General features: G+C 38.0%; 1 protein-coding gene across 3 annotated transcripts in view; it reads left to right on the forward strand.

Annotated features, from left to right (window-relative positions):
- TBCD (tubulin folding cofactor D) overlaps positions 1 to 24937 on the forward strand; it is a 177794-nt gene that overhangs the window by 91544 nt on the left and 61313 nt on the right. For all 3 annotated transcript variants that reach the window (XM_081935046.1, XM_081935048.1, XM_081935047.1), the window contains exons 15-17: positions 722 to 878; positions 4598 to 4655; positions 10798 to 10827. In XM_081935046.1, the coding sequence (XP_081791172.1) occupies positions 722 to 878; positions 4598 to 4655; positions 10798 to 10827 (245 nt within the window). The remainder of the gene's footprint in view (positions 1 to 721; positions 879 to 4597; positions 4656 to 10797; positions 10828 to 24937) is intronic.

A 24937-nucleotide genomic window follows, 5' to 3' on the forward strand; every position in this document is an offset into this window, starting at 1 on the left:
TCACCGAAGACGCGCCCTCCGATCTGCTCCCCGGTGCCTTGAGCGCGCAGGGGACCTCCCGCCGGCTGCCGCCGATGCAGGGATCCCCCGCGATGCCGCTCCTCCGGCAGGACGCCTCTAAGGGGCGTCCTGTGCCCCCCAAGAAGTGGGGAAGCCCACCGGGGAGCCGGAGCGAGCAACGAGTTGCCCGTCGCCGTCAGCCGCCGGAACCGGAAGTCCTCAGTCTTCCATTCTTCTGAGATGGGTAAAATGAGGACCCAGATTGTTGGGAACAATATGCTGACTCTGGAAACCTCTTACCGCTCTTACAGTGCTGTAAAGCACTGTAAAGTGGTATATAAGTCTTAAGTGTTACTGCTATTGCTAATGTGATGTACTTAGCATATTCTTCAAATCTCATGGATTGAAGAGGCAAAACAATTCAACAATGTAGGGTAAGCAATCAAAATTTCCATTCTTTTTTCTTTTACTAGTGATAGCCTTAGGAAGTGTGTGTTTTCTTCTGAATCGTGACATAATAGACACTGATATTCTGTGAATAGAAAGGCTCGCAGTGCAAAGGAATCACTCTCCTGAAGTCACCATTGGATCTTTAAAACATAAAATCTTTTATTTACATCCAAAATTGAATATTTGGTAAAAAGAGTTCAATGCACTGTGCATTTTCACAAAATCAGGTTCTATGATTGCATCCTCATATTTCTTCTTTTAAAACTTCCAGTTGTTCCTGTGATTTTGGAAGGACTAACTTACGATGAAAAACGGGGACCTTGCAGTGTTGGCTCCAATGTACGGGATTCTGCTTGCTATGTCTGTTGGGCTTTTGCTCGTGCCTATGATCCTCTAGAACTGAAGCCTTTTGTTAACCAGATTGCAAGGTAAGTTTTTAAAATGAAATACCAATACCAATTTCTTTAAATGAAATATTTTTCAAGAAATGAAATAATACATCATATTAATGCTACTTAAGAGGTTAAATGTAGAGCTATTATTCTAAGATCTCATTTAAAATATATAAATATTTGCATGCAAGTTATATAAGAGAACATATCCAATACAGATCTGTCTAACGTCTGGAGAACCTCTTGATTGTGTCACATTAAATGCATTCTTATTGGAAAACATTATCTGGAGATAAAACAAATGGCATCATAGTTACTTGCTTTACCTCTAGATTCTTCTTGGTATGGAGTAGTTCATGATACTATTTTCATTACATTTGGGCATCAATTATATATACTGTATATATGATAGTATATGCATATAAGTATACATTGTAAGCATGTATACATATAGAAATATGTACAGTATACATACAAACTATATATCTCTGTAGGTTGTATGCAAAACATATTGTTTTATATTCATATTATATAACTATAGCTAACAAGTTTCATTATGTGCTTATGATACTGAATGGACCTGTGCCCATGGATTCTGTTACTTATGGTAAAAGTTCTTCTACTAAAGTGACTGTAGATGAAAAAAGTTTGGAGTGCCTTTTTGGTGGTTTTTTTTTTTAATGTGGGAGCTCAGCAATACACTGTATGTTGAGAATCAGGAACTTTTGGGTGCATGACGCATAGTTTCACCTGTATTAGTATACTTTGGTTTACAGCCAATAACAGTAATCATCTATCTTTTTTTCCCTTGTCTCTTAGTTCTAGCCTTAGGTGTGTCACTCTTTCTGTCTGAGAAGAGCCATCTATTTAGCCACAAACACATTGTTGCTATCTTTTTACAGAATACCAGTTCACTCTTTGAACAAATCTTTGCAAAGGAAGTTGCATTGATTTTGTGTTCAGGTTTAGTCAAGTGATCTCAGATCTCATAATGTATCTTCCTTAGTTTGGCCTAAAGTAATACCTTCTAATGCCTATAGCCTATGCATACACTGATTGGCTTTAACTGTTTAAATGGCATGATGAATGGTCCCTTTGACCTTGCAATTAAGCACATTCTATGGACATATGCAATATAACAATAAAAAAATAGTACAAAAAATTGAATAATATTTTCAAATAAATTTCAGAGCATAACATTGCCTAATTGTGATATGGAAAGCCTTGAAAGCAGAATCGAATGGGTTGTTATTAGTGGGGATAAGAAGACTATAAGAAAAAATGTGTATTGGATGATTGTAAGTGTATTGGATGACTATAAGAAAAAATGTGTATTGGATGATTGTTACAGCTACAGTAGCACAACATTTTTAAATAAATAAATAAATAAATATATCTGCCAAATGAGAGCCAGTTTGGTATTGTGGGTAAGGCATCAGTCTCAAAACTCAGTGACCAAGAATTCTAGTCCACCTTATACACAAAGCCAGCTGGGTGATCTTGAGCCAGTCAATTTCTTTCAGCCCTATGAAGTAAGCAATGGCAATCCACTTCTGAAAAACCTTACCAGGAAAACTGCAGGGACTTATCCAGGCAAACTTCAAAAAATTGGGCATGATTGAACGGAAGAAGAAAAAAAAAACCCTGCCAAATATTATAATATTTTTATGGTTTATTGAAAAGCTTCTTTGTGGGATGTTACAGTATAATGCTGAGTTTCTATAATTATTAAAAAAGACTCAAGATATTATTTATTTAAAAGTTCTATTTAGTTTAATTGCTGGATAATTTTGTTGCTTTGGCAATGGTTACAGAACTGACGGATAAAAATAATTAGAACTGAAGGTTACTCTTGAGAAGATGGGAAAACTCCTCCTTGTGCTTCAGAATTGGACTATATTTCAACTCAGGAAGATTTTGTCGAAGTGTGGGAGTGCAGGCAATTTAGTCTTCCCTGGAGTACTGCATGGTGAGAAGAAAAGAGAGGTGTGGCTCTCATGTAAATGGAGCCACTTGGCCTTAGGGCAAGATTAGCCTGCAGAATCAGGAAATATGAATATTGCTCAGAGCTACATCTTGTGCTGTGATGAAATGCTGAGAATAATTTTACACGAATAAGTTTGTTGCCTGGCGAGTTCATTCTCAAGAGCAATTTCTGTTACATATTAAGTGAATTTGCACTCCATACAGGTAGTCCTCGATTTATGATCACAAATTGAACTCAAAATTTTTCTTACTAAGCAAGGCAGTTTTTAAGTGAGTGTTGCCCCATTTAGATCTTTTTTGCCACTGTTGTTAAGGAAATCACTGCAATTAAGTGAATCACGCAGTCATTAAGCGAATTTGGCTTCCCCCATTGACTTCGCTTGTATGAAGCTGGCTGGGAAGATTATAAATGGTGGTCATAAGACCCTGGGACAGGACAGCTGACATAAATACATGTCACTTGTCAAGCGCCCTGAATTTTGATCATGTGACCATGGGGATGTTGCAAAGTTGTAAGTGTAAAAACTAGAAACATAGAAAACTGGTGGCAAAAAAAGATCTAGTGGTCCATCAAGTCTGCCATTTGAAGTTTTTTAAAAATAAAATTATTGGATGATGGATATGTGCTTATTCCAAGCATATTTAAACTCAGTTATTGACCACCTCTGCTGGAAGTTGGTTTCAAGCTTCCACTACTCTTTCTCTGAAGTAATACTTTCTAATATTACTTTTGAACTTCCCTCCTGTTAGTTTGAGGTTATGCCCTGTGTTCTTGATTTTTGCTTAATATTGCCTTCTCGAACCTTATTCACATCCTTGAATGACCACAACAGGTCATAAGTTTTTTCACTGCCATTCTAAATTTGAACGGTTACTAAACAAATGGGTGTAAGTCAAGGACTACCTGTGTCTCAGTTTTACACATCAGCATGTTCAGATTTTTCAATTAAAGATATTTTCAAAATAGACTAATGAGCTCTTTCAAATTGCAGGCTTTTTCTCTTAAACCAAGAATCTGATAACGCCTCTGGCATTGCTTCTGTCCCATTGATTCATTTCTGACTTTCTCTACTTTTATTCTTTTAGTCCATATCTAGTGCAATTTAGCAGTCAGGAGGAAACTTCTCAGTGAATTGCTGGGAAGCACCTTGATGTGAGGGAACAGATCTTCCCTCAGTCAAATAAGCAGTCTCCAGAAAAATGTTGAATGTCTGAACAGTGGCTGAGCAGAAAGCAAACAATATGGTAGCCTCCTTCTGAGGAGTTTATTCAGGATGCTGGAAGAAATAAGAATTTTCTTCATTCACAAGGTCTCTAACATCCACCAGCTCCATGACATCGTCATGGAGGAGTGGAAGAGGATTCTAGTGGCAACTATGAAGCTCTGATGAACTCTATGCCCAAGAGGGTTAAGGCAGTGCTAGAAAATAATGGTGGTCACACAAAATATTGACATGTTGGGGCCCATTTCAACATTATCACTTAGGGGTGCACTCACTTTTGTTGCCAGCAGTTTAGACATTCATGGCAGTGTGTTGCGTTATTTTGAGGGGACAGCACATTTACACTGCTGTACAAGGTGTATACTCACAGCTTTACATTGTAGCCAAGTGTCATTTCTTCAGTGTTGTCTCATGAAAAGATATACTTAAATATTTGCAAAATGTGAGGGGGTGTACTCACTTCTGTGATATACTGTATGTGTCTTTGTATGTGCATACACACATACACACACACCAATTTTTTCCCCTTTTCCTTTCTCTTTTCAGTGCCCTGATTATAGCTGCTATATTTGACCGTGATGTTAACTGCAGAAGAGCAGCCTCGGTAAGTTTAATTATAATCTATGGGACAGTATTGAGATGATTTTGCTCGGCAGTACCTTATGTTGTTCAGTAGCTATTTCAAATATTTTACTTCCTAGGTTTACATAAAAATAGAACATTGGATCTCATCTCTCATTCTTCATGTGCAAAGTGTACTGTCTTTGTTTCATTGTTTTTATAACAGGTCAATATGCCAATTGTATAAAGGAACAGCCAAGACTGAAAGAACAGTGATCTTTCTGTTATGTCACCACTGGATGATTTTGATTTCAGTTCAATTTTTAACATATATAGAAAAGAACCCTTAAATGATTTTGCAAGTATCTTTTTACTATCAATCTGTTGGTGGGACTACAGCAAACATAAGGATCAACATATTGTATTAACCATTATTGACAGATTTGCCTGGATAGGATGAGAAGGCAAGGTGAAGAAAAACTTCATTTATTTTGTCCCACATGTTCTGCTGGGAGGAATTTCCCTTTCTTCAGGCTTTGCTCTGCTTTCTGAGAAAATCAACAAGCTCAATTCAGTCCTGGATCTTGAACCGACCATTAAAGAAAAGGATCAGGTCTTCGATAGATACTACCGTACTGTGAGATCCTCTGAGCCTTACCTTCATATTAATACAAACACATTGCTGTTGTCCATTATATTATTAGATGCAAACTCTAAAATCTGAAAAAGCTAGTCAGTTTATCAGTCTTGATTATTTCATACGTCTTTTTTATATAATTATAATTATTTACTAGTTTCTGTTGCAGTCACGTCATTGTTCATGGATGTTATAAATCCTTCTATTTTTTTCTTATCTTCTATGTCAATTCTTTCTTGGCTTAAAAAAAGCTTGATTTAGTATTTTCATACCAGCTTGCACTTTACTTTTCATGTAAATAGATTTAAGAAATAAATTATATTATAATAATATATGTATGTCCTCTTGAAGGATAATATTTATTATGAAACATTGAGATATGTATTGTATTTGTATCTTTTTAATATCCTTTTCCTTCAGTTTTTCCATAATCTGAAGCAATTTCATAGTTGTTATTTATACACTCTGAAACAATTGTCACTCCATAGATGTCATATGTTCATATTCCAATGCATGTTTAGCTATTTAATATAAATATAAAATACAAATTAAATATTTCTTATAAAAATCTACAATACTGATTGTGAGTTCAATTAAGAATTAGTAATTTAAAAGTGCTATTATTTCAGTTTATTAGAATGAAAATTGTGTTTTTCCATGACATAACAAAAAATAGAAACAGAAATAAGTAGCCATTAGCATTTTGGATATTTACCAACAATTCAAGTTTAGACAGATGTAATATGACTCAACACCAAAAAGCAGAATTAATTAACTAGTTGCCTCTCTCAGTCTTCCAACAAAGTCATAGTTTCATTCAAATTTAGTCTGCATATGGTTTTATATCTTCGTGACTTCATTTTTCTTCGAATTATTGGTCTCAGAGAATAAACAGATGAATGAGTATAATTTACATAATTTAAAACTTGTTAATTTGAATAGATGGACAAACTATATTGTGAAATTAAAAATATACTAAACTGCTCCAAGTTACATTCTCAATTCTCTTTTGATATCCGTGGGAATTATGTGTAATTTTAGAAATAGGCTGAGTTATCATCTTTGCACTACATCGTAATGGTAAAAAAATAATCTTATCTGAAGGCAGTTCCTGCTAATTACTGAAATTTACTTAGATGTCAAACTAGTTGTATATCACTTATACTATACTATTGAACTAAGATAGAATAACATAGTTAAACTCTCCATAAACATCCATTTTTTATTTAGAAAATCCCTCTCCAGAGAAAATGAGAAGCATTTTATTATTTGATATTTTAAAAGTATATGCAAAAATATTTCACATTTAGATATTAGCTGTATATTGAATGTGCAATGTTTGAATTTGTGTGTGCGTCTGTATGTGTTTGTGTCTTTTTTGCGCATGCATGTAAATATAGAGAGAATCTGTACCAGTGGTGGGTTTCTACCGGATCGCACCGGATCGCGTGATCCGGTTGGAGAATGAACCCGGAAGTAATTTCCTGCCCCGCCCCCTTGGCGTTTTTTGCATCGGGGCTGACTCCCCGCCGCCACCGCTGCGCTACCTCATGTTCCTTGTCTTCTGGCCGCGGCCCCACTCCGTGGAAAACATAGGCGCAATTACAGCCCGGAGCAGGAGCAAAGCCCCTTTCCCAACTGGCCCTTCCTCCCTCGTAAGGCTTCGGAGGGAAGCTTCTGCAGAAGCCTGAGCGAGTGACAACAAGTTCCCACCGTTACGAAGTCTCGGAGGCTGTAATTTTCTGAGCTGTGCGCGCGCGCCTGTTTTCCACGGCGTGGAGCAGCAGCGAGGTTCTGCGTGGCCGGCAATGACTCCAGATGCCATCCGGGAAGACGAGGAACGCGAGGGGGGACCGTTGACGGCCTCCGGAATCATCGCTCGCCGCGCAGAGCCTCGCTGCTGCTCCACGCCTTGGAAAACAGGCGCGCGCGCACAGCTCAGAAAATTACAGCCTCCGAGGCTTCGTAACGGCGGGAACTTGTTGTCACTCGGCCGGGCTTTTGCAGAAGCTTCCCTCCGAAGCCTTCCGAGGGAGGAAGGGCCAGTTGGGAAAGGGGCTTTGCTCCTGCTCCGGGCTGTAATTGCGCCTATGTTTTCCACGGCGTGGAGCAGCGGCGAGGCTCTGCGCGGCCAGTGATGATTCCGGGGGCCATCCGGGAAGACGAGGAACGCGAGGGGGGACCCTGCCTCCCACTGATGGCCTCCGGAATCATCGCTGGCCACGCAGAGCCTCGCCGCTGCTCCACGCCGTGGAAAACATAGGCGCAATTACAGCCCGGAGCAGGAGCAAAGCCCCTTTCCCAACTGGCCCTTCCTCCCTCGGAAGGCTTCGGAGGGAAGCTTCTGCAAAAGCCCGGCCGAGTGACAACAAGTTCCCGCCGTTACGAAGCCTCGGAGGCTGTAATTTTCTGAGCTGTGCGCGTGCGCCTGTTTTCCAAGGCGTGGAGCAGCAGCGAGGCTCTGCGCGGCGAGCGATGATTCCGGAGGCTGTCAACGGTCCCCCCTCGCGTTTCTTGTCTTCCCGGATGGGATCTGGAGTCATTGCCGGCCACGCAGAACCTCGCTGCTGCTCCACGCTGTGGAAAACAGGCGCGCGCGCACAGCTCAGAAAATTACAGCCTCCGAGACTTTGTAACGGTGGGAACTTGTTGTCACTCGCTCGGGCTTCTGCAGAAGCTTCCCTCCGAAGCCCTCCAAGCAAGGAAAGGCCAGTTGGAAAAGGGGCTTTGCTCCTGCTCCGGGCTGTAAGCTTCCCTCCGAAGTCTTGGGATGTTCTGAGGAGCCCCCCAAGGAAAAACGCCGCTGCCAGGTAGTTAACAGTACCTCTCTGATTCTGTCAGACTCTGTCAGTCTCTCTCTGATTCCCTCTCTCACTCCCTCTCTCTGTTCCTCTGTCTGTCTGTCTGTCTGTCTCACACACACACACACACTGTGGTCACCTTGTTGAGTGTTCCAATCACATTTGAAACACTCAACAACTGGCCTGCATTTATGGTATTTTGCAGCATAGAATGCTGCAAAATACCATAAATGCAGGCCAGTTGTTGAGTGTTTCAAATGTGATTGGAACACTCAACAAGGTGACCACAGTGTGTGTGTGTGAGTGAGACAGACAGACAGACAGAGAGAGGAACAGAGAGAGGGAGTGAGTGAGGGAATCAGAGAGAGACTGACAGACACACACACACACAGACAGAGAGAGACAGAGAGGGGGAGGGAGGGAGAGAAAGATAGACAGACAGAGAGAGACACACACAGTGTGAGTGATTAAGTGAATGAGTGAGAGACAGATACACCCACATACACAGAGTGACAGAGAGAGAGGAAGGGAGGGGAGAGAGACAGAGGGAGAGACAGAGACAGACACACACACACACACACACACACACAGAGTAAGTGAGAGACAGACAGACACACACACACACACAGTGACAGAGATGGGGGAAGGAGGAGAGAGAGAGACAGAGATACAGAGAGAGAGGCAGACAGATAGACACCCAGAGAAAATGACAGAGGGAGACAGAGGGAGGGAGGGAGGGAGAGAGAGACAAAGAGCCAGAGAGAGAGAAAGAAAAAGAAAAAAAGAAAGAAAGTGGGAGAGAGAGATGAAAGAAAGAAAGAAAAAGAACTTATGACCACAATTGAGCCCAAAATTTTGATTGCTATGCAAGAGCTTCGTTAAGTGAGTTTCACCACATTTTCCAAGTTAGCCATGCCCACCTGGTCACATGACTGCCAAGCCACTCCCACCAGGTCACATGGCCAGCAAGCCACTCCCACAAAGGAGGCCACACCCACAGAGTAGGTTCCAAAAAAAATTGAAACCCACCACTGATCTGTACGTATATATGTATATAAGGACATATAAGTTTCATACAGCTTAGATGAGCGTAGGAAACTCATTGAAATCAACTGGTTTATTCATGAATAAATTGTTTCTATACTAAACAGCATATTTAAATATATTTGCCCAAAGAATTGAATGTGAAATTGCATGAAGTAAATAGACAGCAAGGCTTTGTTAAATTTGAGTAGCTGCCTTAAAATTGTTTTAATCCTATACAACTTTGTTCAAGTCATTGGATGCAACCCCTAAAAAGAAAAAAAAATGCTTTTGTTTATGGAAAAAGGAAGACTGAAATTGCTCTATGGAAGTATTTTGGGGCATTTGGATCTCCATTATTATTTGCATGATTTACCTTCAGTGTAAATTCTACCATATTGCCCCTTTTTCCTTTCCTTCTTATATATACAATAACTACCTAGAATTTTAGTTGTGATGACAGATACAGATGTATAAAAGCACACTTATCTATAAACATTCACACTTTTTATTTTGAAGAAAGAACCAGAAGAAAGATGGAATTTTCTAGTGTTTCAATTTATAGTATATGAAATCATATTCACTTTGGAGCAATTTTTATTCAGGATGTACCTTATTGATTCAGAAAAGTGCTTTTCTGAAAAATGACTAACCATTTAAGCTAAAAAAATTACTTTTTTCATTCTTTGTTTATTATGTGGGTTGCATTGGAATTGCCAGAAAAATCAAGCACATTTTTTAAAATGTGGGCAGGAGATTTCTTCTAAATTTCATTGGAGCCGAGAGATTCATTGTTGTATCATAGGGTTCTTAAGTACTTCTCAAATGCATTGGTTGAATTTCTAGCACAACAAAATGCAGTATAATTATCATCTGTTTGGGCTTATAGTTAAAACGTTCCATGGCCAAAGTCAAGTGGCAAAATCATATCAACTGGTTAACTTGAAGGGAAGTTGTATGTTAATATTGTCATGTTAAATTTGTATAAAATGATAGGTACAAAAAGATTTAAGCAACCATTTTTGCCAACTAAGTATATATTTGAGCTCTGAGAAACAGAGTTCTACTCTTCATTCTCCCACATACTTCAATCTTACCATAATGTGGTTTTATCAGTCAAACTCGTTTATCTTCCTTTTCTCTCTCATGCAGTATTGAAATATGATACTTGAGTTTTATTTTAAAAAATACAAAATAATAATTGATCCAATGTTTAACTCTGAATGTTTTGCATTTCAAAACTTATTTATGGTCTGTAAATGAGTTATAAATTACTCCAAGCAAGTTAATGTTATATCTCATCTCATATAATTTATAAAAGAAGTTTAGTTATATGAAAATGTTTAATGTAGAACACACTGCAGATTTAGAACTTTGTGGAAGTTGTCTGGAAAATCTTTCTCAGTAGCTGTATTCTAAGGGCATTGTCTTTTCATTTCTACTGGAAGCATTGTATCAGCAATGAAGGCCACTGTTCTGGGTGTGTCTGATTTTAATAAACACCCATTTCTAAACTGTTCGCACACAGCATATAAATTTAAAAGAGCATTAGCACATAACAACTGCCTAAGGGCATATTCAGCTAACAAAGTTGACTTTTCATTTTAAAATAAAGCCCATGGGTCATTTATATTGCTGCGTGTTTGTTTTGAATTCATGATCTGGTGTTTATCTGCAAGCAAACCTGACTCATTTTTTTTTATGTTTGCTCTCTCTGTTCTTAGGCTGCCTTCCAGGAGAATGTTGGTAGACAGGTAAGGTAGCTTTAGTGGGGGGGGGGGGGGGAACAAACCCTTTCATTTATTTTTTTGTAAATCCACTGAAGCATAAAATTAAGTGTAGGTGTTTTGTCACTTCTTGCAGTAAATAAGAGGTTTGGTGAATTTGGATAAATGATTTTGAAATCTAAAATTACCTTCCAGTCTTAAAAATGATACTATGATGTTTCAGAAATTATAATTTCAGAATATTTTTCTGTGATTTCAGAATGTTTTTCTGTATTGAATTTGTATTGGACTGGAGCTTTTCAGAAATTAGCATGTGGAAAAGTTATTTTTTACTCTCTTTGTCAGACAACCCTATCGTTCTGTTAAGAATGATGTGTGGGTGAGGAAGTTCCTTTAAAGAGAGATTTTTTCAGTTGATAAGAGCTACATAAGCATTGTTTGCTGTAGAGATTTGTTTTATTTTATTTTTTTAAAATATCAAATTTTCTAAATTTGATTTGTAGTTTGCACTTATCATAGACAAGTGCATCCACCTCCCCTTGTGTTTCTAGTGTAAAAACAAGAAGTAGGCGTTGGTTCTGAATTTCAGTTTCTTTCAATTTTATGTCAACCGAACAAAACTCAAGTCATTTTTATTTTTATAACAAAATAGAACCAATAGAAAATGTGTTTACAGCAGTGAGGTGCAGTCAGGTGAGGCAAGTGAGGCACAGCCTCACCTCTCTCATCATGAAAAAAAATGTAAAAGGAAAAAGCTGAGCTAGTTGCTGCCCCACCATGGATGACTCTGCTTAACTGTTAAAAAAGCCTCTAAAAAGCGCCCTCTACTATGAGGCAGGAGAACTGCATGCCTCATCTAGTCTGACTTTAGGCATTTTATGATCACTCGAGCAGAGTTAAGCAAGGGTTAAAAGCCTATCATAGGTGAGGCACGCAGTTCTCCTGCCTCATAGTAGAGGGCGCTTTTTAAGAGGCTTTTTTTAACAGTTAAGCAGAGTCATCCACGGAAGCCAGGCAAAGAGCTATGCTGTAGCACACACACTTTCCCCCAGCCTCTTTCTTTTGGAAGGCTCGGATCGGCTCCCCTCCGGCTTCTCTGCCTCTCCTCTCACCCCAGCCTGCCAGCAGGAGGTGAGTGGGTGGGCTTTATTGCGTTCCAGGCATTTCCCACCCAGACAGCAGGCTGCATTTGCAATGGTGGAGGTGTTTGGAGAAGGCAGCAGGGGAATGGGGGTGGATGGCAGAGGAGGTGCTTTCAAGCCACTGGAAAATATATCCAATCTAGTTTTTGTGTGTGTGTGTCTGTGTTTGTTTGAGAGTGAGTGAGAGAGGGAAGGGGGTAGGAGAGATAGTCCAATCCAACTGTGTGTGTGTGTGTGTGTGTGTGTGTGTGTGTGTTTGAGAGAGGGAGAGGAAGGGAGAGAGGGAGGAAGGAAGGGAAGGGAGAAGAAATGACAAAAGGAAACTTATTTCGCAAAGGAGAAAAACAAATGCTGTCGTTTTAAATCGGAACGGAGCATGCCTAGCTGTGGAATTCTGGGAGTTGAAGTCCACAAATCTAAAATATTTGAAACCCACCACTGTGTCAGTGCCTCAACAGCCATAAACCTCAACGCACGTCACTGGTTTACAGAATTTTCAAGTATGGTACCGGTACTATTTTCCTCTGAGTTTAAGATAGTTTTGTTTCAGTAAGAGCTAACTTAAGTCTTCCTATACATATTTGAAGCATTCCAGATAGTATAACAAAAAATCAACATGTACATTGCAGTTACACAATACCATTTACCTATCTATAAAATTGTATTTATTGTATCTGATATGAAAATTTTATCTCTTGGTGCTTTGGCAGACAGAAGCACCATGTTTTTAAGCAGAAGAAAACAGTTATTTTTACACTGAGAAGCATAATGGATTTTTTGTGGTACATTGAAGGTTGCACTTAAAAAGTGAATGAAATATATATTAATTAATAAAAAAAACTATTAATCTGTAACATGTTTTAGAAATATTCAGCAGAAGGACATGAGAAGATGCATATTTTTTAAAAAAATTGCCACTGTATCTTAATATTTTATATTGAAATTAAACTATTCCAAACTATCCACGAATCAATATCTTTTTACATATAGTTCAATATGTCTTAAATATATATCGTCCTTTACAGGTTCTGTGTGTCAGATTCTTTTTTACTTAACTCCTTATTTTTAATATTCTGTTGCTTTAATATATGTCCCTCCTACCCCCAAAAAAACTTTTATCAAAGGATCAGAAATTCCTTGTTTATATAAATCACTCACCTCAATTTTTTAGCCTGCCATTTCAGCATCACATGGAATGATATTATTTGGCCTTTTCATTTTACCAATCGAGATCCAGTTTAGACAGAAACAACACACATCATTAAGCCAAAATTGTAATTCTATGACCATGTAATCTTTCCAAAGAAGAACTATTGAATAATAGTTCTTTATATAATTATAAATCCCAAATTGATAATATTTTGTTAAAAACTATATCCATGGTTAAAGTGTATTGATCATGCTAATATATAGATACAATGGGAAAGTCCATATCATAAGAGTAAATGTCCCTTCACCATTTTATAATGAGGTTGATGGCCAACTCTTTTTAAACATTCTCAGATGTGTCCAATAAAACATGAAAGAAAACAAATGTTCCCTTTCTTGTCTTAAAATCATGAGAAATATACTTTTAAGTCTTTGAAACCTTTAAACCATTGATTTCTTAATATGGACATCCTAAGTCTGATCAAGGTTCTTTTAAATATATAACACCTGTATTGATAATATACTTAGCTGTTTACAAAAATACTGCTTAAAATAATCCTAAACAGATAACAGCATTGACAATAATTCAGGAATTCTAGGAATTATGAAATGGCAGTATAAATTAAATCAAAAGTTTAATTTATACTACCAGTTCACAGTTCCTAGAATCTTAAGTCTGCTTCTAAGCAATTTATTGATAACATTCTGCATTACAATTTATTTCTAGACAGTTGCATTGCTAAATTTTGATATCCAATAGTTTGTTGATTCCTTACTTAGAAATCCCACCATCAAACTACAGGTTTCCTTAATGTAGAAACCTTCTAAATCCATATTTCTTTCTTCCTTCTTTTTAATCTGTGGAATATCAGAGTTAAAATCTTAATTAATTTCTAAATTATCTCTGCTTCTCTGGAGTTTATCTCATTGGTCTTTTTGGTTGCAGGGGAACATAAGAGCTTTTTGATGATTACTGAAGCAATTCCTGAGTTTGTCCCTCTTAGAGAGTTCTGCATATCGATAATGGCAGCTACTTGGGCATTTGATCCATTTAGTTCCAAGTAAACTTCCATAGGTCTGGGATTTGAAGCTTTAATTGATAGAATTGGACTCTTGTGCACAGATACTTATATGAATGTTAAAAGCACTGCTCATCAGGAAATCTTCATATTGACAAGCCAACCTTGGTTTACATTCTGCTGGTCTATAAATTCTGCTTTGAGTAGCATACTTTATTTGGCCAAGTGTGATTAGACACACAAGGAGTTTGTCTCCGGTGCAGAATCTCTCAGTGTACATGCAAAGCAACAGAATAATAATAATCATGATAAAGATACCAATAAGTGGTTGTAGTAGAGAGGATGAGAAGGATGATAATAATTCTACAGCCATACAACATGGGTGAATATATGCAGTTGTCAGAGTAACCAGTCAGAAATCATTCAGTTTATAGTTAGATAAATTATTCCTGGAAGAAAACGTCCCTTTTTTATCAGTGAAGAACATAAATAATTTAGTAGAATTTAACTGAGATACTCCATTACATTGCTGGATGACAAGATGCCATTGATTTACCAATATTCATAGTAATGTAGTTTGTGTAATGTTAAGCAGAAGCCCTTGTAGGACAATTGGGGAGAGGGAACAATAATAAGAATAGGACTATTTCAGAAAAGTAGAAATAGAAGAAATTTGTTCCATTCTTTATCATCTGTCTGAAAATAAATCCCTTTTTAACTATTCTTTGATTAATCTTTTAAGTTAATAATTTGGACCTTTCTGGATTCTGAAAGAAATGAACCCTGTTGGTTCAGAATTCCACTATTGAAACTTTTACAAATTTTCAGAAAGGAATAAAAACAGAGTAGTGATTGTATTAAAATGTTCATTCATTAAATTTGTATATACAATATATGTATACAGTTTAATCTTCTACAGCTGCATATGGATTTTTTTAAATAGATGATTAGATTAAAGGAGAATCAAGTTTTATTCCATTAGCATCTGATTATATTATAAATCCCCAAAATGCGATTTGTTGAATAAATCCATTATTGGAATGTTCCATTGCTTTACATATTATGCTGGTTTAAATGCACTGCAACCTTATTTTGGGCATCTGTTCCTTGATGAATCATTCATCTAATATAGTTTTACTCTTTCAGCATATTGCCTAGAGTTGTATTAATTAAAAATACACCCAAATTCTTCCCTCAAAGGATAGTTTCAGATTGATTCCTTTTAAATTGCTGTTTTCTGTATTATACTTGCTTTGTTGTTCACTGCACAGTGTCTTAATTTGCCAGTCTACAAATATTATAAATAAATAATTAAATATGCTTCCCTTCACACCAAAAAGCTAATGCATTATTTAAACACAGGAGAGTTACAGTATGTGTTCCATGTAATGTACTATCACACCTCCACCATTTTAAATATTGTCAGCCCTGCCTCTGGATCAGGATCACAAGTCTTATAGGCTGCAAGAAAATTACATTCCTTCCTTTTCTCTATCAGAGAAAGCCTTCATTTGCGATGAAGATGTGACATACTGAAAAAAAATATTTTGTTATATCTACGACAGTTTAAAAAAAAAAGAGTTTAAGCTCTTTCCTGCCTAACATGAGCTTAGTCTTAATTATGCTATCCTGAAGCAACCATTTATAATTGAAACCATAAATGCTTCAAACTGAAGCTTAACATAATTTAGACCAATTCTCATAATTAATATTCAGTGTGAAAAATGCACCAAAAGCAAAATAAAAAGATATAGACACAATGTAGGCGAAATACCCCCATCTCAAAAGGACCCATGGTATTTTCTATAGCCCTTTAACATATTTTTTTTCTGGGAATCTTCAGACTGCTTAGTGACTTTCAGAATGAAGCACGGAATTGTTACCACTTTTATTTAACAATGGGACATGACTCACAAAGCAGTCTATGATACAGAGTTGATGTTAGAACCTGACTATTTACTTTGTACCTAACCATCTTCTTTAAAAAAAAAATCAAGAAGGACGGAGACTTTAATTGCATCCTCACCGAAGTCTCCATGGCAATGAGTTTAGAAATCTGGGTGGCTTGTACCCACATTTGGTTTTCTTTTTCTTTTTGATACCTGGTACATGTTCATGCTTGGTGTATTCAATCTTTGCTGCCTTAGGGATTTGTTAACTTTTGTATTTAATGTTAGTCCTGACTTCTACCTGTTCTGAAATCCAAGCCACTCCTTTAGATGTCCCTGCACCCTGAGGTGGCTGTTACCACACCCTTCATTGACTATTTCTCACTGAGATGGCAAAATAGTCTAGTTTACCTGATGAGTATGATAGAGAGGGAGGGAGGGAGGGAGGGAGGAAGAGGGAGGGAGGGAGGGAGGGAGGGAGAGAGAGAGAGAGAGAGAGAGAGAGAGAGAGAGAGAGAGAGAGAGACTTAAAAGTCAGTTTAGCTTAGTTCTTTCTTTTATCAATACAATTTTCTAAATATTTTAGTTCCAGTTACTTGGCTGTTGCTTGGAGATATAACTTATGGTTTCATTATGATTGAATGTAAAGGTTTTTTCCTTAGCCAAATTGTCTTTTATAAATTACCAACCTTTGCTTGGAAGACCACTTGTGCCTAGCCTCTTATCTTGCTCAAATGTTGGTATTTATTACATATGTAGGACATATGTCTTGAATATCAGTAACAAGAAAAAGTTAGACTGGCTTTTCAAAGAAAGAAAAGGGAGTTTTAAATCCAAGAAGGAGTAGATTATAGGCTGTGGTGTGTCCTAAATAAAAGTGTGGCAAACATGTAGGATGTTCAGTTCTGTATGTTGTCATGCCAACAGTTTTTATAAAGGCAAAATTACCTGTCTCATTATCAAGAAATGCTATGAGTAAACACCCTACTCCGACTTCATCTTTTTTTAAGTGGGTGGTGTTTTCAGCTTCTTAACCTGCAATGTTGACATAGTTGATGTAATTTCAATTTATTAGACTCCATGTCCATATTCTTAAGAGCTGCTACCAATTCATATGATTATTCTGTTTCAAAATAAAGTACAAAATAATCATAAGAACATAAAAGCATAAGAATCCTCCTGGATCGAACCATGGGTCCATGTAATTCAGCATTCTGGATTAGAAAGTGTCCAACTGGATGGATTTGAAAAGTTCATAAGACTAGACCAGAGTTGTCAAACTCAAGGCCCATGGACCGGATCCGGCCCACAGGGTACTTAGATCTGGCCTACAGGGCCACCCTGAAAACCACAAAGGACCAGCCACAGTGCCTCTGCCAGTGAAAATGGAGCTTGGGAGTGCCACCTGCGGCCCTCCCAGTCTCTGTTTTCAACCAGGAGGGCCTCCTGCAGCCCTCTGCTAGCGAAAACGGATCTCCTGAGCTCCATTTTTGCTGGCAGAGGGCTGCAGGAGGTTGTCATGACATGAGTGACGTTGAGCAGGCCATGCCCACCCTAGCCATGTCCAGCCAGCTCCCCCCAAGGTCAAACACAACTCGGATGTGGCCCTCAATGAAATCGAGTTTGACACCCCTGATCTAAACTGTTGGACAATAGTCTCTTTCCATTGTTGCTTCCAAGCAATCAGTAGTTAAGGCAGGTGGTTTATGATTCAAGGAGTATAAACAACCATTAATTTTGATAACTTGATGCTCCATGGAGTCTCGTTTGAAAACCGTAGTTCTAAAAATTATCTTTCAAATTGTTAGATCAAAGTAATTTTAGTCCTTTTAACCACATTCTTTCACATTAATCTATTTGTGTAATATAACCAAAATACTCATTTTATCATGCACTTTTCTTCTTCATTTTTTTAAAATTTATTCAAAAGATTAATCCAAAATAATAAAAAAAGTTAGCAGAAACAAAACAAAACTAGCAAGATCATTTTTTTAAAAAGCGAATTAAAAAGGACAAAGCAAAGCAATACAAAAAACATGTACTATTGCAACAATAATAGCGTCCTCTCTTCCAAAACAGGTCCAAAATTTATAAGTTTCTACATCTATCCAATTTACCTGTCATATATGAAATAAAAAATAGTTAACAGGTTAAACAACAGCAAACTTAAAATTCAAGGTCTTCTGTTAACAGTCTGTTATTGTAATTTACTCAAAGTCTACAACAGTTTCTTATTTACCAGTCCATCCTTCATCAATTCCATTATTTCAGAATTGCTTGTATTTATATTCCTTTCAATCTTTGCTGACTGATCTATAATTTTCAAAAGCAATAGATCAGATTCCAATCAATCAAAATGCAAATGAAGTCCAACTTTTATTTCCTGCTTTTGGATATCGTCTTGAGTTTGCACAACCATTGTTGAGCCATCAATTTTTTTCTTTATATTTTCAAATAAAACCTTAAGTTGGAGAAGATTCCTTTTTCAAATGCTTCCCAGAGAATTTCTTCTCCTTTCAGTGAGGTGGTAATTTTGAATGGTTACTAAGTGACGAGGGCTATCTGTATTATCATCGTTCCCCATTAACAATATTGTGTGTCCTTCAGAATTTTAATCAGAAAAGTCGACTTCAAATTATCAGATGCAACTTTAATGGACAGTTAATGGGTAGTCAACTTTTAAATATGCTTTTATCATGGTGTATAATAAGATTCCTTATCAAACATCTAGGGAACTGCACTATGGACATGTCCTTTGAAAAATGTGTTCATTTCAGCTAATTTAAATCAGGATAATAGAATAATCATATTGTAGCAGTGATTTGCTATCTGCATTGGCAGACCAACTGGTCTGTTTCCAGATCCAATTCAAAGTGCAGTTTACAGTTTGTAAAGCCCTCAATGGGACATCTGAAAGTATGATTATTTAGAGATTGTAGAAATTATTTGTGGCCTGGGTTGTATATTTAGGCAAACTCAGAGGACAAACCTCTGCCTAAAAAAAGAGGGATTATTTCCTTAGTTATTACCTGAGGCACTTCTTCATGGTCTTCTCATATGCAAGGTTTTCCACAATGGTCATTCTGAGGACTATACCCTCCATGAAGGCTTACCTGTTACTTACTGTAGTTTGGTATTTTTGGTGCCATATGAAGCCTATTTTATTTTTCCACCTAAAAAAGCAAAGTTGTTGCTTGAGAATTTTAGTCTTTTGTTACAAGTTGTTTATTTGCTTTTTTTTTGCTTTTTTATTTGTGCTATTCTCCAGTACTTCTTTTAATATAATTTTACATTGTTTTTCTATTGATAGAAAACTTCCTAACATTTATTGTAAAGTGCTTTTCTGTAACTTAGCGCCATTATTACATGCCTTGCCTTCAGAAAGAAAGAATAAGGCTTGGCATCCTGGTATTTAACTTTTCAGGTGCTTAGACAATATTACCATGTTTCTTGCCTTTTCTCAAGATTAAACGCTCTTAGTTCACCTAGTCTTTCTCTATAGGAGAGTTGAATCTGCTAATGCTCACTATCTTTTGGATCTATTTCAATTTGTCTGAACCCTCCTTGAAGTGTAGTGATATAAACAGATGGGTGGAGTCTGATCGGTGCAGGCCAGGATGGGTATATTGTTGCCATGGTAAAAATATCAGGATTTTAATGATATAGCCTAAAATTGTGTTTATCTTTTCTGTAGCCATGTTATCCTGCTGACTGTCATTCAGCTTGTGATCAGCTAGAAACTGTCCTCATATATACCACTACCAAGAAAAATATGCCCCATTGTATACTTGTATTTTTATTCATTTTTCCAAATTGAAGTGATTCTTCTTCAAAGAAATATTTCTTAGGTATATGTTACTACATATACTTCAGACACTGGGAACAGAAAGTCATAAAAGGTTTTGAAGAATCTTCAGATCAGTGGTGAAGATTGCAGCCTAGAACATTAGCATTTTATGCAAAATAGAAAAAACTTGTGATCTCTGCCAAGGAGAAGATGAAGTGATTACAAATTGATATCCTAGGGATAAATGAGGTGTGTTGGAAAAGATTTGGGTAACTTGATACAATAATTGAAGGAATAATTTACTTTAGAATTGGTATTATATTAGAGGTCCAGTAATGATCCTGGGAAAATTCAAGGATAAGTAATAATTTTATACCCAAATATTATAATAGTATAACAATCAAGATATCTGTATTAACATCTATATTTATGACTTTACAGCACATAAGAGAGCATGCCTCAATTGGTAAAATAATATGAAGTAATCATCTTAATAGACCATTTCAGTGGGAAAAATAATTATGAAGATCTGATAATTTAATATGGCCTGTGTATTAGACGTGAACCTGGTACAATTAGTGAAGAAGAGCAATATACAGTTATCAATACCGGTATACATGAACCCCTAAGACTTTATATACTTGAAAATAATCTGCAAATGCACAAAAACATAAAAGATTTAAGGTGAAAAAACTTCTAGAAACAGATAAAGATTCTAGTAATGGCTGAAATGAGAGATGATTGAAAATCAACAAAAGTAAATGAAAATAGATTGATATGAATAAACTATTATTATGGATTTTATTACTAAAATATAGGAATTAACAAAACTAACAAGTATGATGCAAAGGAAAACTGGGAAATGATTAGTAACACACACACAGACACACACACACACAGAGAGAGAGAGAGAGAGAGAGAGGAGAGAGGAGAGAGAGAGAGAGAGATTCTCAGATAAAAAGAAATAAAGAAGAAATGGATGACAAATGCAATTTTAGAGCTAACAGAAGAATGCCATAAAAGTAAAAAGCTAAATAAGGAAAAATACAAATAAATGAATCAAAAGTGCAGGAAAGGAATTCAACCACAAGTTATGAGGGCACTGAAACAACTGAGTTATAACTGGCTGTCACACTGTCACACTATCCCTGTGGTCATGTGACTTTGATTCAGGAACTTGGCAACTTTTGTGCATTAATGTTGGTTACAGTATCCCATTTCTGACATTCCATTTGTAACATTCCCAGCTGACATCACCTAACCAATTTGTGGTTCTAAATTGAGGACTACGTGTATGATTGAATAATGCATATGCAGTATTATGAATGTCATTTATAAATAATAAATTATTCAGCTGCATTAATAATAATCCAGTCATGACTGAAATGATTAGTGGAGATGGTTTACCAGATTTACAAATGTTACTCAAATTATGTCAACCAAGTAAATTTTGTGGGATATGTAGACAATTTAAAATAAATAAAATAAAATGTAGCAGTTATGTCAGTGTAAATACTTGGGTTGTGTGACATGGGATCATGTCATGAAAATAAGGAATAGAATTGAATGTGCAAGAGTAGCTTTTTTAAAAATAAACTTCTTTGTTTTTAGTAGTTAAATTTGTATAAAGACGCACAGACAATGACTCAAATTACAACAGAAAAATAGAAGTCAATCTCTCTCTCTCCCCCCCCCTCTCTCTCCCTCCCCCTTATCCCATACTTGAGTCCAAAATGACACTGCAGTAATTCAAAATGGAAGGGAGTGGGTGCTGTTTTGCAACATTTTAGAATCCAAAGTGTCTGTTTTGCTCTGAAGGATTTATTTGAGACACATAGTTGCTGTCATAAATACATTTTATACTTGGATCATTTAAAAATGATATTGAATGTGCCATATATGTAATAACTCTTACAGAATAATACAAATTACGCCAGTAACATAGTTATTTATAACAAATTTCTTTATAAATAAAACTGAAAGCAAGTTTTGATCATATGGAGACTAACGAGATGTTAGAGATAAGGAATACAGTTCCCAATAGAGGTAGTTTTTGACTTATAACAGTTCGTTTAGTGACTGTTCAAAGTTACAACGGCACTGAAAAAGTGATTTATGACTGTTTTTCACAGTTATAACCTTTGTAGCAACCTTTGATCACATGATCAAAATTCAGCCTCTTGACAATTGGTTCAAATTTATAATGATTGCAGAGTCCCGGGATCATTTAATCCCCTTTTGTGACTTCTGACAAGCAAACTCAATGGGAAAGCCAAATTCATTTAACAACTGCAGTGATTCACATAACAACTGTGGCAAGAAATGTCATAAAATGGGACAAAACTCACAAATGTCTCACTTAAAAATAGAAATGTTGGGTTCAATTTTGTAAGTCAAGGACTAGCTTTTCTAGAGGCAATGTATAATTTGTAATAAGGAGGAGCACATAAAATTAAATATGCCTTCTTAATTCTTGGTTTGGGACAACTTTTTCCCTTAGTTTCTGATATTCACATTGTTTGTTTACCAAGTTATTACCTGAATATTTATTCTAATGGTGTGTTTGGTTGATTATAAAATAGAATTTGTTTTCTTTATGTGTTTCATACTGTAAAATTGTTATTTTAATTTTTGGCTATGATTTTCTTAAAATTTGCACCTCAGTGTGTATTTTTATTTACCTTCCTGGATAGTTCTGGTTTTTATATACAGTACTTTACATTTTCCTGTTATTGTAGAGACAGCCGCCAGACTGGGTATGCTTCGTCCATTAACCAATCGGACTGAGTCTATACTTATGATGTCATCAGGGCCTTGTAGCTCCTTTCCCAGTTTCAGACTCAGTCCAACCTGGACTGGCTGTGAGAATTGATCTATCCTCCAAATTATTTAATTATATCTTTGGTGAATTTTTCAAAAAAAATTGTTGTTCCTTTAAATTGCTTCTTTAAATAATCCTTTATTCTACAAAGGTCAGATCAAACCTTAGTTCAAAACTATCAGGCTGGGGCCTGGGCTGTTAGGGCCTCTATGGCCACTTCCTTTTTCTCCAGGGCGGCCCTGGTTTGGATTGAACAGTTTCAGGAGCGCATCACTCCTACTGACACTAGATCACATAGGGATCTCAACAAAATCAGGGCAGCGGTTGACTTTGTGGTTGATTCTTCTCTTAATGCTGCTAGATTCGCTTCTAAAGCCATGGCCTCTTCGGTCACGGCCAGGCATCTGCTTTGGCTCAAGCCATGGCAGGCGGATGTCCATACCAAGTGGCGCCTGGCAGCCTCCCCATTCAGTGGTACCCAATTATTTGATACTCCCTTAGACCTGTACCTCACGGAGTATAAAGACAAGCGGAAGGTCCTTTCATCCATCTACAAGAAACAGGACAGTCGGACCGCTTCCTTCTATAGGAGGTCGCCCTTTCAACCAGCGGACAGGGGACCTTCCTTCCCCCATCCTCAACGCCAATCGTACACTCCCAGACAGGGATCTCACCAGGACAGGTCCAATAGAAACACACAACGTTTCCCCTCCAAGAAATCTTACTGTGGAGGAGGCAACCACCATTTTTCACGTAGGAAATGACTATCTGGACTCTCTTCCGATCGGAGGCTGCCTGGTGTTCTTTGCCCACTGCTGGGAGGAGACCACAACAGACAATTGGGTACTCAAAACTGTCAAATTTGGTCTCATACTAGAATTCCTCTCCATCCCCCAGGAACACTTCGTGCCATGCCCGGTTTCTCTATGTCCTCGCAAGAGGGCACTGATGGAACAGGCCATTCAGCACCTGTTGGAGATCCGGTCCATCCAACCAGTTCCTCTCCCTCAGGAAGGGCAGGCTTTTTATTTCCACCTGTTTGTGGTACCGAAGAATTCCAGAGGATGGAGAGCAATTTTAGATCTAAAAACATTGAACCGCCACTTTGTCTATCGGAGGTTCAAAATGCATTCTCTGCACACCATCCTCCAAGCAGTCAGGAAAGGCAACTTCCTCATGTCGGTAGACTTGACCGAAGCTTATCTTCATAGACCACCAAAAATATCTCCGCTTCTCCTATGGGGGGAGACACTTCCAGTACCGAGCTCTTCTGTTCGGTCTATCCTCTGCTCCCAGGGTATTCACAAAACTACTGGCAGCACTGGCCGCCCACATCAGGTCATCCTCAGTTCGGATTCTCTGTTACCTGGATGACATCCTCTTGTCGTCCAGGTCTCTGGTTCAGGCAGAAAGAGATCTCGCCCTCACCATTCACACCTTGCGGAATCACGGGTTCGGGGTGAATCTCAAAAAGAGACATCTCGTTTCCAGCACTCGCCTTCTGCACCTCGGAGTCTCGATAGACACCGTGGCGGAGAGGTTGTTCCTATCCAACGACTGCATTCTCAATCTGGAGGAACTTGTCAGGAAGATGCTAAATCCATCCGAACCTCTTCCATCACCTGACACTGCGGTTTGGCCTCCCAGTCCTAGACCTGTTCGCAACAGCAGACAACAACCAGGTACCCAGGTATTACTCGAGGTTCATGGACCCCATGGCAGAAGGAGTAGACGCTCTCAGATGCCAGTGGCCCTGTACGCATTTCCTCCCCTTCCCCTCATTCAGAGGGTAATTCAAAAATGCTGGAGCAGGAGGCAGAACTGTTGCTGCTAGTGCCGAATTGGCCACACCGGCCTTGGTATGCCGACCTAGTGACTCTGTCAATCTCCACCCCATGGCACATCCCACGGCTCTCCTGTCTCTACACCAAGGGTCAGTTTGTCATCCTGACCCCCGGTGGCTGCAATTAATCACATGGCGATTGAGTGGCAAGCCTTAACAGCCGATAACATCTTCTTCAACGTCATTGCTACCATTTAGGCATCACGCAGAAGCTCTACTAACCACATTTATGACGCCACGTGGCGGACTTTTGCTCTGTGGTGTTCCAACGAGACGGTTGACCCACTTAGGGCATCCATTCTGCAGATATTGGACTTCCTACAGAGGGGGCTTGATCAGGGACTTACCCCTAACATGCTACTCCAACAGGTGGCTGCTCTGGCCTCTGTTCTGGACGGCCTGGCATCCAAACATCTACCTTCTCACCCCTTGATCTGGAGATTCCTCCGTGGAGCATCCAACCTGCGTCCCCCTGCCATAGATAGAG

Source organism: Natrix helvetica (assembly GCF_964273705.1).
Source record: "Natrix helvetica genome assembly, chromosome: 1".
Lineage (NCBI taxonomy): Eukaryota > Metazoa > Chordata > Lepidosauria > Squamata > Natricidae > Natrix > Natrix helvetica.